Consider the following 14,515-nt stretch of genomic DNA (forward strand, 5'->3'; position numbering starts at 1 on the left):
CTCGCAACGTTATTACGTGACGCGCGTCACTGACAGTCGATGCCCGTGAGGCGGAGGGTCAAAATGTAGCTGCGTCTCTGCGGCCGGATCGGAGAAGTTTGTGTTGACGGAGGCTGCCTGAGTTTGACGGAGAGGGAGAGAGAGAGAGAGAGAGAGAGAGACACAGAGAGAGAGAGAGAGAGAGAGAGAGAAGGGGAGCGAGAGAGAGAGAGAGAGAGAGAGAGAGAGAGAGAGAGGCGCTGTTGATTCGGAAAGGAGTTGACACAAAGTCAAACGACTCAGGGTTTTTTTTTTGGAAGCTTCATCGGACAATTAATACGCGGGATCGGAATAAAGGATATCGGATTTGATCAGAAGGATCGGTGTTTTTGTTTTTTCCCCTTTCTTTCTTTCCTTCTTTCTTTCAAACCTATGAGGATATTTTCTCTCATCCGTAGAGGGGCGCGTAGCAACAAGGTAAGTTTGTGTTGCGTGAGTGATGAGCTAAAGGATGTTAGCCAGCCCTGCTAGCGGGGCTAACGGCTCGCCGATTCCTGCGCGCGGAGAAGAGCGAGGTGGCTAACCTCACCTTAACGTTCACGGCGACGGCTTTGGCCAAGACGTTGGGGCCGAGCGGATCGATGAATCTTCGAGCTATTTGTGTTCGCTGGCGTTAACGTAACGACAGGAGGCCGAAATCATGCTCTGGCTCAGCATAGGTCGCTAAATATTGTGCAGATATAGGTTATGTTAGCGGGGATGGGCTTTTCGCGTTTTTTTAAACAGGCCGAAGCGTTACTAACATTCAGCGGCTAGCAGGCTCAAAATAGCCAGCTAGTCGTAACGTCGAGTCAGTCAAATTATTTCGGTTTATTTTGGGCTCGGAACCGTCACTACCGACCAGCTGTCCAAGCAGAAGACTCAGAAATACGGCTAAATTTGACCTGGACTTGCTCCTGTCGGTCTGGTGTGCCTTAGCCTTTTGAGCGCGATAGTTAGCAGAGCTAAGGTTAGCTAGCTGGCTAACTAGCCGACGCGTTTTTTTAGGCTAAGCTAACGTCGGTCGGGTACCTGTGACAGCTCTCCTGCTCACGCTCGACTAACGGTAGACTGACGAGCTCAGCCGTTTATGGCCTTAGAAAACACACGAATAAGGTCAGTACTCAGCTCAGCAGGTAGCGCAATACTCGGACTAAACCGATTCCTGCGCTAGAGCCGAAAAATAATTGTGTTCGCGGAAAAGTTAAAATGAGTTTGCAGCTGGCAGCAGGCTAGTGTTACCAACCTGGCCAGTTTTTTCTTCTGTCGTAGCTCCGGTGGTGTATTCTGAGAGATGTGTCTTATATAGGTTAGTAACCTAATGAACAAGGAGAAGAGCAGTTTGATAACGTTGACATTGAGGCTCCGTGTATATAACCACAAGCTTCAGCTGGCTACTTTTCCAGCGGCTAAGTGTTCAGGGTGAATGAGGTGTTTTACGCAGGGTGCAATGTTTCCAGTTTAACGCGGTCGCTCGGCTGGGTGTTTGGCCATCCATGCAGCAGGTAGTCAGTTTATATCATTTTATGTTGTATTCAGGCTCAGTTAGGTCGTTGGTACACGTTAGTGCTTGAAAATGTAACCTGGAGAGTCGTTAGAAGCTCTTGCCTTCCTCATTACACGCTATAACGGATCTGCTTGTGAGTTCCCCTGTGTTTTGTTTACATTTGATTCAGTGCTTGCATCATTGTGGTCCCGATGGTATGTGGGTATCGGGTAACGAGAGCGATTACGCCCTTATATTTACGTTAATCGCTTCACCTGACAGTCAGGGTTGTGGCAAACCTTAAACAGTGGGGTGATCAAGCCTTTAAAGGGTGATGTGTTTGTTTGACAAGGTCCTTGGTGCTACAGTCACAAGTGTGACTGACATCCAGGCCCATCCTTGTTTTCATGTTTTAAACTTTGTTAGTTAAGCAATAACAGTTGCTCGTAGTAGTATCTGCTCTCAAAGACGTTCAGTGTTTTGTGAAAAATACATTTCTAACAAAAAAATGAAAGATTAGTACAAAGTATATAGCAAGTTGGTAACCAGTGAAGCACCACGAGTGTCAACAACTCAGATCTCAGTGCTCTGTGACAATTTATTAAACATTAACTTAGACATAAAGCGTGTGTGGGATTCATGGTTCTTGTAGCTTTCACACCTTCTGAGTTTGGTGGGTACGTTGTCTTGTCGTCTGATGTCCTGTCCACTTGTAAAACTTTGATCATTGCTGTTAACCGGTCTGACGGATGGTGCGTTCCTTTCAGATCCACACCAATGATTGTGCAAGTTGAGGAGAAGTCAGAACATCAAAAGTTAAAAGACCCTGCTGAGGCTCCAGGGTTGTTCTCACATAGAAACCACTTGCAAGTTGGTTCAGGTAGCCCGTGTTTTGTTTTTTAACTCCCAAAGAAATAAATCAGATTTTTTAAAACGCTCAGTCTTGATAGGAATTGGAGTGTTGGGCCTAGCGACACTTGCTACTCTATAAAAGAATATTTTGAGTGATTATTATTATTATTTTCTTTATAAATATTCTGTGTGTATTTGATTGTGTACAGTTTTGAATAATGTCCCCATGTTATTTTCTTGTTCTAGTGTGCTGTGGTTCGCAGATGGACTCCCCTGCCAGGATGATATGAGATCTGCCAGAGGACGATGCATACAGGTTAGCTGTTCTCCCATTTATTCCGTGGTTATGGAATATCAGGGGCATGCGTACACGTTGACCTTACCTTTGCTATATTAGTCCTCGAGGAATGCCAAGTAGGCAGCTTCGGAAGGAACTTCGCAACTGCTGGGGTTTTTGCGTGAAGTTTGTGTAGCATGCCCGGCATTGCTTGTATAAGATCACAGCTGGAAAACTCACACCAGGATCCGTGTAGGATCAAGTCCACAACTGCTGTGGTCTCTCTTATATGTCTAAAGCTGACCTGGTGCTTGCCACCCTTTTATTACATGTCTGTGATTGCATTACTTGAGCTGGTGGAGACACGACGCAGGATATATATATATATATATTTTTTTAGATGAATCTGCGCCGTGGAGGCATTCGGAGACAGAGCTTGGGATACGGCCCAACCTGTGAGGCCGGAGTCTGTGTTTTTGATTAGTAAAGAAATCAAGAGTGCTGGCTGTTTGTGATCTGCGCAGGGGAGAGTTGCATTGAGAAGTGAATCAGTCTTGCATGAAGTTCTCTATTTAGGGCAAACATGCTCCTCAACTATAAATGTTTAAAAATATAGGCCATACTCCCTCCTGGCAGCTGCCGTGCATTTTCTGCTCCTGTCTCCAGGGTCAGCTATCAAGAGTTCCTTTTCTCGGAGAAACTGATTCCGGGTTCCTAACCCGTGAGCTTTTCTGTCAGCAAATCCTGCGTTAAACTGCGCTGGGAAATGTGTCAAAGTGCAATGCAATTTCATGCCTGTTACCCGTTTTCCTATTGGACCGCGCGTCGCCGCTTTGCCCTAGCAACAAAAATGGGTTATTTGCATACCCTTTCCCGATTGGCTCCCGCTCCGGCTGCGCGGCGAATCGCGCGGCATCTTCCTGGTGGTAGGCTATGCTAATGAGGCACTGTTGCTGGGGTTGAGAGCGCCGGTTGCCAGTGTGGTTCTGGTGCATTGTGACTGCCTGGTGAGAGACGGTGATAAATGAAGACTTAATGATCTGCACAATTCCCTCTCACTCGCAGACACGTTCACATTTCCACAAACGGCGCTCGAAACGGCGTCGCGTTTATGGTCTTTAAGTTTCGAGTCGGGCTTGTGCCGCAAACACGAAAAGCAGGCGGCCGGTCGAGCCCCTGCGCGGAGCTCTCGTTTGGTTTCATTGTTTGCTTTACGTGATTTGTGTGTGTGTGTGTGCTCGCCTGAAATAAACCGGCACGTTTTGTCCCTTTTTCTCGTACGAGACGACGTTCAGTTGAGTAAAACGTTCATTTTTCTCTTAATAAAGAGACAAAACAAGTGGTAACTCTTCTCCCTCTCTTGAAAGATCTCTGATTTCTGGGTGACTGTGTTTTTATGGCTACGCATCTCGTTTGTTAGTGTTGCTCAGTAATGTAATACTGTAGGGAGGCTGGTGGCTATGGGCGTATGGGTATATTGGAAAGGATGGGAAGTGCAGCACTGTAGCGACACTTGACGGGTGTGTGTGTGTGTGTGTTAGAAGTTTGGACACTGTTGTCGAGCTCTTCAGTTCGATGGTGAACCAGCTGAGTCATAAACACACACACGCACACTTACAGCTCCAATTATGCCTGCTCTCTCCCTCATATTATACAGTGGCACCAAGCTACCCTGGCAGAGCTGTGTGAGGCTGAGGGGGAGTGGGTGAAAGAGATGGGAGTGCTGTTGTAGGAGCTACTGTATGCCTCCGTCCTGTACGTTCGGTCACATCCACTGTAATATCAGCTCACTTGATTGTACCTACGGTCTCATCATAGGTATACATTATGTTGCTCATAGATCTGCAAGCTTATTTGCATGTTTGGCACATGTACACTTTTATAATGCGTGCACACACGTTTTTAATGTCGATACAGTACAGTCCTATTTTATGGCTCTCCGTTTCCATTCTGCGTTTGTCAAAGAGCTCAGCACTTTAAGTGAGATGTGCTGCAGGTTTCCTTATTTTAAAATATGACCCTTTTTAAAGCTGTCTACTAATACCATTTTTTTGTTTCTATTTGTCTCCTTTCCAAATATTTGAATAGCCATATTTCTGTGAGTCAGTCTAAAAGCAAATAGTAAAATGAAAATGTCTGAATGTAGGGTATTCCTTTAAAAACTGAACTGTGTAATTAGTCATTTCTAAAGGTTTGTTGGCTCTAGTTCTTGCTTACCTGGACAGTGTCAGCCACCTCAAACCAGTGGCATACTACCTGCATGTAGGATTATTCAGATTTTATATGTTGATATGTTCCTGGTTGGATTTCTGATTTGTGCTTACTTAATAACTTCATGGCTAGTTTTAGAAGTCTTCGAACCTTCCAGGTGTTATCGTGATACAGTGAAATGTCTGCATAATCCAGCATTTTTGTGTATCATATGCTATGAAATGACTTACTAATGTGAGGCCTTTACCAGACTCCCCATCTTCATATATAATGTAAAAGGTAAATGACAATGCAGTTTGTTGTTATGGACACAAAGCATCGTAATACGATTCGATTAATTGTGACTTTTTTTTGAGGAACAATAAATCCTTCTGCTTTTGAGGGACTGTAACAAGTGTTAGGCATAATCTTGTGACAAAAGCATGATCGCATGCTGCCGTTTTAGTCTCTGCTGTTTTGGATGCGTCGTAACCTGATCTTTGGTTGTGGAGGCAGACTTCTCTCGCCAGAGAACATATTAGACAGTCACGTCGTTTGGAACATTACATAAGACGTTCAGTCATGTTCCAAGTCTTTGGTCTGTTCAAAGCAAAGATTATGAGGGAAGGCAGAGTTGGTGGTGCTCTGTTTGTCTACCAGTCAGTTTGTCCAGGTTGTATGTCTTGTTAGGTTAATGCTTAAAGTCCAGATTGTGTCAAGGATGGAGTCTTAACTAGGATACTTGGCTCCTGCTGTTCTGTACAGTTTTCCTGCTTTCCCTGCTGTAAGACGGGTTGTGAAGGATTCAGTCATTACAGTTAAAAACGTAAATCCGTACAGGGCGGGAGGTCTCCAGGAATGGAATTGAGAAGCCCGGTATCAAGACAAGTTTTCAACATAACTTTGTTTTTTTTTTAATGTACACTCTAGATGATGTTTTTCCGTTTGTTTTCGTTCTTGTCATAATTCTGTCTGTCTGCAACATGTTGTGATGTTGTAGGAGGAGAGACCTCAGCATGCAAACCCTCGTCTGTTCGGCTTGCTCCTTCATTTTCGTTCAATGCGGCAGATGTGCAGATGGCTGCGCAGACGCCCCATTCTCACCCGCCGTTCAGTGACGGCCACCAGCCGAGCGCTGACCCGCCGGCCCCTGTGCTGCCCTACGGCCCACAGGCCCCACAGCTCAACACCACCCAGGTACGAGCTAGGCCCATTCGCTCATTCCTCATCAGCACCCTTGTACACACACGGCATAGACCTCAACCAACCAGATACACTCTCTCCTGCCACACATATTCCTATGTGACTGTACCTCCCTGCAGCTTAGCATGAACCAAGTTTACAGCATTTAAGCCTGGCTTCTAATTCTACATACACCCCACCCTGTGGAATAGCCATCCTCTAATTCTACACTCGCCCAAACATACCCCATCCTCTCATTCTACACATTATGCTGTTTTAATTTCTCCTTTAATTAATAGTCGACGTACATTGGTGTATAGTAAGTGTTTTAACTGCACTGAAAATTTCAGAAGTTAACTTTTAACAAACTTCTTTTCAGTACACATTATAACAACGTACTCTGTGTGTGTGTCTACGTGTTTGTGTTTAGGTGACTGCTGATGTGGTGATGTTACAAAGGCGGATCCCCCAGTGCTTTCGGGATCCGGCCACAGCTCCCTTAAGAAAACTCTCCATTGAACTGATCAAAACCTACAAACACATCAATGAGGTCAGACCACTTTCCAGCCCTGTTCACAGGGTGTAAAGGCAGTATACAGATCTGGCATGTAGATATCTGCTTACTTTGCTCACTTTCCTGTTATACCATAATATGTAATAAAGATCAAAACACGAGTCAGATATTTTCTGATGGAAGCTTCTGATGTAGATTTTTTTTTTTTTTTTTTAACTTCAGGTTTACTATGCAAAAAAGAAGCGGCGTCACCAACAGGGCCAGGGGGAAGACTCCAGTAATAAGAAGGAGAGGAAGATCTACAATGACGGTTATGACGATGACAACTTTGACTACATCGTTAAAAATGGCGAGAAATGGATGGATCGCTATGAAATAGATTCATTGATAGGCAAAGGATCGTTTGGACAGGTGTGTCTCAGCTACTGGGCTTTCTTAATGTCTTCATGCGCTACTCTTATGTCAGCAAACATTTTGAAAATAAAAAAAAGCATGTCTGTAATTGTCAGTGCATTGGTACCTTAGCAGACGCAGTTTCTGCATGGTCATACTGTGCTCTCCATGACTGTGTTTTTGACTCCCCCTGCTGGCAGGTTGTGAAGGCCTATGACCGCCTTGAGCAGGAGTGGGTTGCCATTAAGATCATAAAGAATAAAAAGGCTTTTCTGAACCAAGCACAGATCGAAGTACGGCTCCTGGAGCTCATGAACAAGCATGATACTGAGATGAAGTACTATATAGGTAAGGAATGTGTATTATGGGTGTAATTGAACTTACAGTGCTTACGTGCAGTCGCAACGAAACTGTCCCTGGTTACAGTATGAACTGTTTTATTGTAAGTGAAACACTACAGACCTATGTAGTCTTTCTGATGGCTAATGGTGCCATCTAGTGTTTGTGGTAAAAATTTCCACTGTTGGAATGGATTGGTCACTCAGCTAAAACATTTTTAAAAAACCGATTGCATTCATTGAAGTGGGGTTTATAAGATTGAAAAATTGTATTGTTTAATTTAAGTGGGTGCACAATTTGGAACTGAAACTGACCATTTTGTGCAGGAATAAAATATTTGTCATCCCAGTGTTGACCTTTCCACAACCTGTCTTATTCTGTGTCCTCAGTTCACCTGAAACGTCACTTCATGTTTCGGAACCACCTATGTCTGGTGTTCGAGATGCTATCCTATAACCTGTACGACCTACTGCGGAACACAAATTTCCGTGGTGTCTCCCTGAACTTGACACGGAAGTTCGCGCAGCAGCTGTGCACAGCGCTGCTCTTCCTGGCCACGCCTGAACTCAGTATCATCCACTGTGACCTTAAGCCCGAGAACATCCTGCTCTGCAATCCGAAGAGATCTGCCATCAAGATTGTTGACTTTGGCAGCTCCTGCCAGCTGGGACAGCGGGTGTGTTGGAGTACAGTGCTTATTTTTATTTAGTCCTTTGTTTATGTCCTTTGATCAATTTTTATATGCCCATCATGGACATTAAAAACGATCAAAAACAGACAAAGAAGGAGAGAGAGAGAAGCAAGGCCTCATTTCATTAGATTTTTAGGTTTTAATTTTTCTTCCTCTTATGTTTTCAGATATACCAGTACATTCAGAGCCGCTTCTACCGCTCCCCAGAGGTGTTGCTTGGCATGCCATATGACCTGGCTATAGATATGTGGTCACTGGGCTGCATCCTAGTGGAGATGCACACTGGAGAGCCTCTGTTCAGCGGAGCAAATGAGGTACAGTTTATTAGCCTATATAATTGTCTTTTTACAGGTCTGCTGCGATTCTGCTTCTAAGATAAATTAATGTGTTTAATTGTTCTTCTGTATCTTTTTCACTTTTGTGGTAGGTGGACCAAATGAACAAAATAGTGGAAGTTCTGGGGGTCCCTCCCAGTCATATACTGGACCAGGCGCCGAAAGCGAGGAAGTTTTTCGAGAAGATGTCTGACAACACGTGGTGTGCAAAGAAGACCAAAGATGGCAAACGGGTATGTGTTCTTTTAAGAGTTGGTTTATATTTGGGTAAGAAGTTTAAATTGTTTAAAGCTGTGCTCGGAATCACTTCAGCTCACAGGTCAGTTTGCTCTCCTGTAGCAAACAGAGGTAAATGGCAGCACATGGCTACCATGCCTTATGTTGGTAAACAGTGATTTATTCCTGGACTGTCAGAGTTGCACTTTTGTTGGGGTGGGTGTGTGGGTGTTGGGTTGTGTGTGTGTGTGCGCGTGCACATCCAGTAATTGGTTTTTTTTCCCCTCCCCTCCATGCAGTATAAGCCAGCGGGCTCTCGTAAGCTGCACAATATTCTGGGTGTGGAGGCAGGTGGTCCAGGTGGGCGCAGAGCAGGCGAGTCAGGCCATGCTGTTGCCGACTACCTGAAGTTCAAGGACCTGATCCTGCGAATGTTGGACTATGACCCTAAGAGCCGCATCCAGCCCTACTACGCCCTGCAGCACAGCTTCTTCAAAAAGACAGCTGATGAGGGCACCAACACCAGCAGCAGTGTGTCCACCAGCCCAGCACTGGAGCAGTCTCAATCCTCCGGAACCACCTCCAGTACCTCCTCCAGCTCAGGTCTCCCATCCATTTCCTTTACACTCTGTATCTGATTTATCTAATATACTGATTACTGGTTTTGGTTCTGCTGTAGCCATCTGGCTGTCATACCACTGCATTTGGTGTATGATTCCACTGGGTTTACCCGTCAGTGCCTGATACGGTTGGTTTTCGTCATTGTCTTTGCTGTCATCGTCTGATATGGCAGCCGTTTCAGTTGTCTGCCACTGTTTTTACTGTCAGTGTGTGATACTGCTGTACTTTCAGTGTCTGATACTGCTCCTTTGACTGTCAGTGTCTGACACTGCTTGTACTTTTAGTGTCTTATGCCAGTGCCTTAACTGTCACAACAGTCAGCTATAGACATTGTCGGGGTATGACTCAGTGAGCTAGCAATTCCACCAAAAAAGTATTTTCAGATTTGCTGTCAGCAATATCTGACGTATGTTTTGACAAGTCAAAACTAGATGGTGTTTTCAAGACTGAAAAAAAAAGTATCACTGTGACAGACTAGAGAATACTTTAAGAGAGTTCCTGGAGATGCGATACTGTGGTTGTGAAGAACTGGAAACAAATTTCATATAGTGAAAATTTCTACCTCTGCTTCATTGCTTGAATGTGGTGGTGTTCAGTCGTTGAGCATTGAACTGAAGTAAAAACAAGGGCATATAGACTGTATGCACCAATTTGTATGGAGCAGATAGGCTCATCTGTATGGTTTCCCACACTAATCCATTAAAATGCTTATGGTGTCTTCGCAGGAGGGTCTTCTGGAACTAGCACCAGTGGACGTGCCCGCTCTGATCCCACACATCAGCACCGACTCAGTGGAGGCCATTTCAGTGCTGCAGTAGGCATGGACTGCCACAACCTCTGCCCTCAGGTATGTGGGCATATGTACTTGTATGCTTCTCTCTGTTATATGAAAACAAATTCTACAAACCAATGCTTGGAGAATAGATTGATGGTAAATAAGGACTTCAATGTGGAGGCACTTCAGTTTCACGCTATTAGACATCTTTTTTTCAGATGCAAAACAACTCATACTTGCTCACATTTAGCAGGCTGATTCTCTACAGGGAGGGAGATGTTACTGCTCAAGGAGCTTTTGTGTGCATAGTTGAGAGGACACTGACATGAACCCTCAGCAGTCATGAATTGCATGTATGTGAAAACAGCCTATGTGAGTACCTTAGAACAGAGTATATTTAATACTGCTGCTGAGGAAGTACAACAAAAATGGCTTTCTAATATGGGAAACATTCGTGTGATAAGCCACGATACTTGAGCTAGATTGAGGAGATGACCACAAGCGTCAAAATGGGTGCTATGTAACCATAGTGCTTTGCATCCTTTGCATCAGTGTCCCTTTGAGTCTAACTTTATTCCATGTTTCTGTCTGTGCATATCTCAGGCGAGGCAGGCGTTCGCACCCGCCCTGGGCTGGGTTGGTGGAGACGGGCTTCAGCAGGCTGCAGGAGAGACTCACCCTGTCCAAGAGACCACCTTCCATGTGCCTCCCCACCAGCCCAAACCCTTGCACCCCCACAGCTCCCACCACCACCATCACCATCACCACCACCACCATCACCACCCCCAGCACGGGCAGGGCCCGGCTCGGCCGCGGCCCAGACTGTATTCGCCCTCGCACAGCGCCTCCACGCAGGACTCCATGGAGGTGTCACACGGCCACCTGTCCATGACCTCCCTGTCTTCCTCGGCCTCCTCCTCATCTACGTCCTCATCGTCCACTGGGAACCACCACCAGGCCTACCAGAGCCGCCCGCTGCCGCTCGGCCTGGGTTATAGCCACCCCGGTGGAATGAGCCTCGGCCTGGGTGCCTTCTCCAACCCGCGCCAGGAGACGGGCATGGCAGGACATCCCTCCTACCCACTTGCCACGAACTCGGGCCCGGGCCACTACATAGCAGAGACACATATGGGCCTGCGTCAGGGCCTGGATCGAGAGGACTCGCCCATGGCCGGAGTGTGCGTGCAGCAGAGCTCTGTGGCCAGCTCCTGACTACGCTGAGAACGCTTTTTCCTCTGTGTGTGTGTTTTTAAAACGCTGGTGTTTTCAAAAAAGTGCATAGAGATTAAAAGCTGCTGTAAAGAGAAGGGAGATGATGACTGACGCTGTAGCGCCGAGCCCCCACCCACTCCCCACCCCCGCCCCCCCGCGCCACGCGCATTCAAACTCCCCTCTGCTCACTGCTGGAGGCCTCTGTTTCAGTCATTTACCATTTTTGCTTGGAACATTTTCAAGTGAATTTGATTTTATTATAAAGGAGAAAAAGAAAGTTTCGTATGTTTTCACCTATTCCTTTTCATTCAACTCTTTTTAATTGCTTATTAACATATGCACCTTCCTGACAGCCGTGAGATTAGGTTTCTATTTAAGGTCTGGGAGAAGGTCCAGTGGTCGGGGAGACAGACGTTCTCTGCCCGTAAAGCAGTGCGGCGAAAAAAAACACGAAACAAAAAAACAATCCATCATCTCCAACGGTTACTCTTTCAAGCGCCATCTTTTTGTTTCTCAGAAGGCTCGTTTTTTGAACGTTTTTTCTTCATGTTGTGCAATTCTATGCTTTTGAGTTCAGCTTTCAGAGCAGCAGCATTAGAGAGCGCAGGTGCGCCATGTGGGTCTCACCTGTAGAGAGCGCAGTTTGCAAGTCTCTCCCCTTAAAGAGCGCAAGCGTGTGGGTCTCTCACATCAAGTGGTGCAGTTTGTTAGTGTCTCCCCTAGAGGGCTGTCTGTGGGTCCCAGAGCAGCAGCAGCAGCAGCAGCAGCAGTGTGCTAGTGTTAAAAGTTTAGTGAGGAGCTCTAAAGTGGGCAGAAGCCTGGTACTGGGCAGGGTGGACAGCAAGTTTGAAATATGGCCTTATCACGCACTGAATGAAAAGAAGCTGGACGTTACCCTTAAAGTAAAAGAAAAATATAGCTTTCCTGTATTTTTTAAGTATGGAGTACACTTAAGTCTTTACACATGGAGAAATAGGAAACAGAGTATGAAAATGGTTATTTGAGGCCTTCCTTACCTAGAATTCTACTCTTTGGGAGTCTTTTTGCTGGGCCTTGTGAATTCACAGGAGTAGTATTGCAAGCCGAATGGAATCAGCTACTACTGTGTCCCTTACTGCTTTATTATCGTTTTCTTTGTTTTTCTCGCTTTCTCTTCTTCGCTTCGTTTTAATTTGGTTGTTTTCAGCATGTGATTTTACTTTGAGCCTCTGCACATTTTTTTTTGTTGTTGTTTTTCTGTTCACCCTGGAATTCTTAACATGCAGAAGTTTGTGTGACTGCTTTTTATTTTTATTTTATTTTTTTTGCCTCACAATTATGCTGTGAATTTTAGGAGAGTTTATTTTCCCTTTTGATAATTTATTGTACCAAAGCAGTTTTTTTATAGCACATAGATGTCTGTAACCAATAATGTAGCAGTTGTGCACTTTGAAACAAGGTGTATCAGACCTTTTTTTTTTTTTTTTTTTTTTTTTTTTTTTTTTTTTAAATGTCAGTAAAAATGGCTGTATCTATTGCTTTGTCGAAACTGGAACTGTTGTTTAACGCGGCACATTTTACTGAGAGCTGGATCCTGATCAGTTGGGGTTTTTATGGGTTTTTTTTTTTTGTTTGTTTGTTTTTTCCCCCTTTTTTTTTTTTTTTTTTTTTTTTGATACCAGAAAACACAGAAAAACAACTAAAAACACAACTCTTTTGCGTGAGTAGATTTTAGTTTCGCTTCGCTCCGTGAGATTGAGGGAGGGTTGATGCCCGTGCTGTTGGCTGCTCTGCGGGTTCCAGAGCTTCAGGGTAAGCCGCTGACCGTCTCAACGCGAGAGCGTGACCCCTTTGGCCCAGTGGCGGAGCGCAGACGGCGATTTGTTGAGGTGCCTGATTTATCTGGGTTCCGCTGCCTTAAGCATTCAGCACCGCCGCTCTCCTGAACGAACAGCGTGGCCCCCTGCATTCAGGTTCATGTTCAGCCCACCCCACCAGGCTCAGACAGGAAGCTGGGGGCTCAAAGGGGCGCAGGGGTTGAGATTTGTGAGAACACAGCCTGGTCTGCTGAACTGTCTCTGTCGCTCGCGCTCTCTTGCTTCGTCCCTTTCGCTAACGGTATCTTCATACCTCGCTCTCTGTCTCGCCCTGTCTTGCTCGCTCGCTCTCTCTCTTTCGCTCTCTCCATGTGAGTGTGATGATGATGATGATGATGATGATTATGATGATGATGATGATGATGATGATGATGCCTATAAATACAAGGTAAATGGTCCTATAGGGTTCTTATTCTCGGCCAGCAGCAGAGGACAGCTAATGGGAGGAGTCCATGAAACCCAGGCTTCAGGTGTTTACTTTGTGACCCCATTTTAATAGCTGAAATAGAATTTATGTACATATTTATATTTTTTTAATAAAGGAAGTTTAGAACTCACTACTTTTTTCCTAATGGTATTTTGAGTACATTTAAGTCAGCTTGGTGACCATGCAGTGGAACTCTCTGTGGTAGTCAATGGGTATCAGTGCTTCCAGCCCAAAGTAGTTGACAATGCCAGTACAAATGCAAAACTCTAGGGTTTAAAATCTAACAGGAGAGTAGATCTTCATACCTTAAATATAATAGACAGGGTATAGTGTGTGGATGTGTGTCTACAATCCGAATGACGGCAGTGTTTTCATATATTCGTATACATAAGAGATTATGTATGCCTAGTACAGGAAATATTTTTGTTGTGTTCATTTGGCACAAGCTTCAATAAATGGGTCCATGTGAAAAAACCGAAAGTAGGCTATTGCTGGAGGTGCGTGTCGAAGTGCACAGCGGTCGTTTACACACACAGTCTGAACCGTGCATCCTCGGATAAACGTCAGCTCTTAACTCCGAGTTCCACAAATGCAACTACCCCCACCCCCCACCCCCCCAGGACCAGCGCAGACCTCACTGCGGCTCCCCCACCCCCCTCCCTGCCCCTTACCCCATCCCCTTTCGAGCCCTGACCCCCTGAACCCCAAACCCCCCCCCCACCCCCAAGGCCTCCACACCCACTTTAGAGTCTGCACTCCTTCTCCCTTTGGTTCCAGGACATCTGATGTGCACTGCAGAGCTGAACAGCGTGGCAGAAGGATAAGTACCTTTTATCCACAGATTGTACGATCAGGACTTTCTGTGTAAAGTAAAATGTTACTGAGAGGCAGAAATGGACAAACCCTTTGTACTATATTCAAGCGGTCTTATGTATGACATAAAAAAAGTTGCTTAAATTTTGCCCGTCTCGTTCTTTTTCTATTCTGTCCAGCTGACAAAGACGGTCTGACTTTCGGACTACGTTTTTGGCTCAAGCAAAGGCCTGTGCTTGTCAGATGTCTCAGAGTGAGAACGTCGGTCTACGCTCTCCTCGTCTGCGCTTTGTTGGAATGGGTATAAAAAGGTGGTAA

The 14,515-nt window shown here is 45.4% G+C and overlaps 1 protein-coding gene across 3 annotated transcripts; it reads left to right on the top strand.

Moving 5' to 3' along the window:
* Positions 1-111: 111 nt before the first annotated feature.
* On the top strand, positions 112-13,867 carry dyrk1aa (dual-specificity tyrosine-(Y)-phosphorylation regulated kinase 1A, a). Of its 3 annotated transcripts, none has more exons than XM_017683813.2 (13): positions 112-456; positions 2,272-2,384; positions 2,603-2,672; positions 5,824-6,020; positions 6,436-6,555; positions 6,742-6,930; positions 7,113-7,260; positions 7,641-7,927; positions 8,110-8,256; positions 8,370-8,510; positions 8,793-9,096; positions 9,840-9,961; positions 10,493-13,867. In XM_017683813.2, exons 3-13 carry the CDS (start codon positions 2,663-2,665, stop codon positions 11,099-11,101), a joined length of 2,274 nt encoding a protein of 757 aa, XP_017539302.1. In that variant the 5' UTR covers positions 112-456; positions 2,272-2,384; positions 2,603-2,662; the 3' UTR covers positions 11,102-13,867. The 3 variants fall into 3 exon arrangements, with proteins under 3 accessions (XP_017539302.1, XP_017539303.1, XP_037403526.1); XM_037547629.1 differs by lacking the exon at positions 112-456 and adding an exon at positions 1,535-1,658; XM_017683814.2 differs by lacking the exon at positions 2,272-2,384.
* Positions 13,868-14,515: the final 648 nt, after the last annotated feature.

The sequence above is a fragment of the Pygocentrus nattereri genome, chromosome 18 (genome assembly GCF_015220715.1).
Source record: "Pygocentrus nattereri isolate fPygNat1 chromosome 18, fPygNat1.pri, whole genome shotgun sequence".
NCBI lineage: Eukaryota > Metazoa > Chordata > Actinopteri > Characiformes > Serrasalmidae > Pygocentrus > Pygocentrus nattereri.

What these genes read in the sequence shown, in the direction of transcription:
- dyrk1aa (XM_017683813.2), top strand. An exon ending in CCTGCCAGCTGGGACAGCGG is followed by an intron (nt 7,928 to 8,109) that starts GTGTGTTGGAGT and finishes TTATGTTTTCAG; the next exon opens with ATATACCAGTACATTCAGAG. An exon ending in GCCACAACCTCTGCCCTCAG is followed by an intron (nt 9,962 to 10,492) that starts GTATGTGGGCAT and finishes TGCATATCTCAG; the next exon opens with GCGAGGCAGGCGTTCGCACC.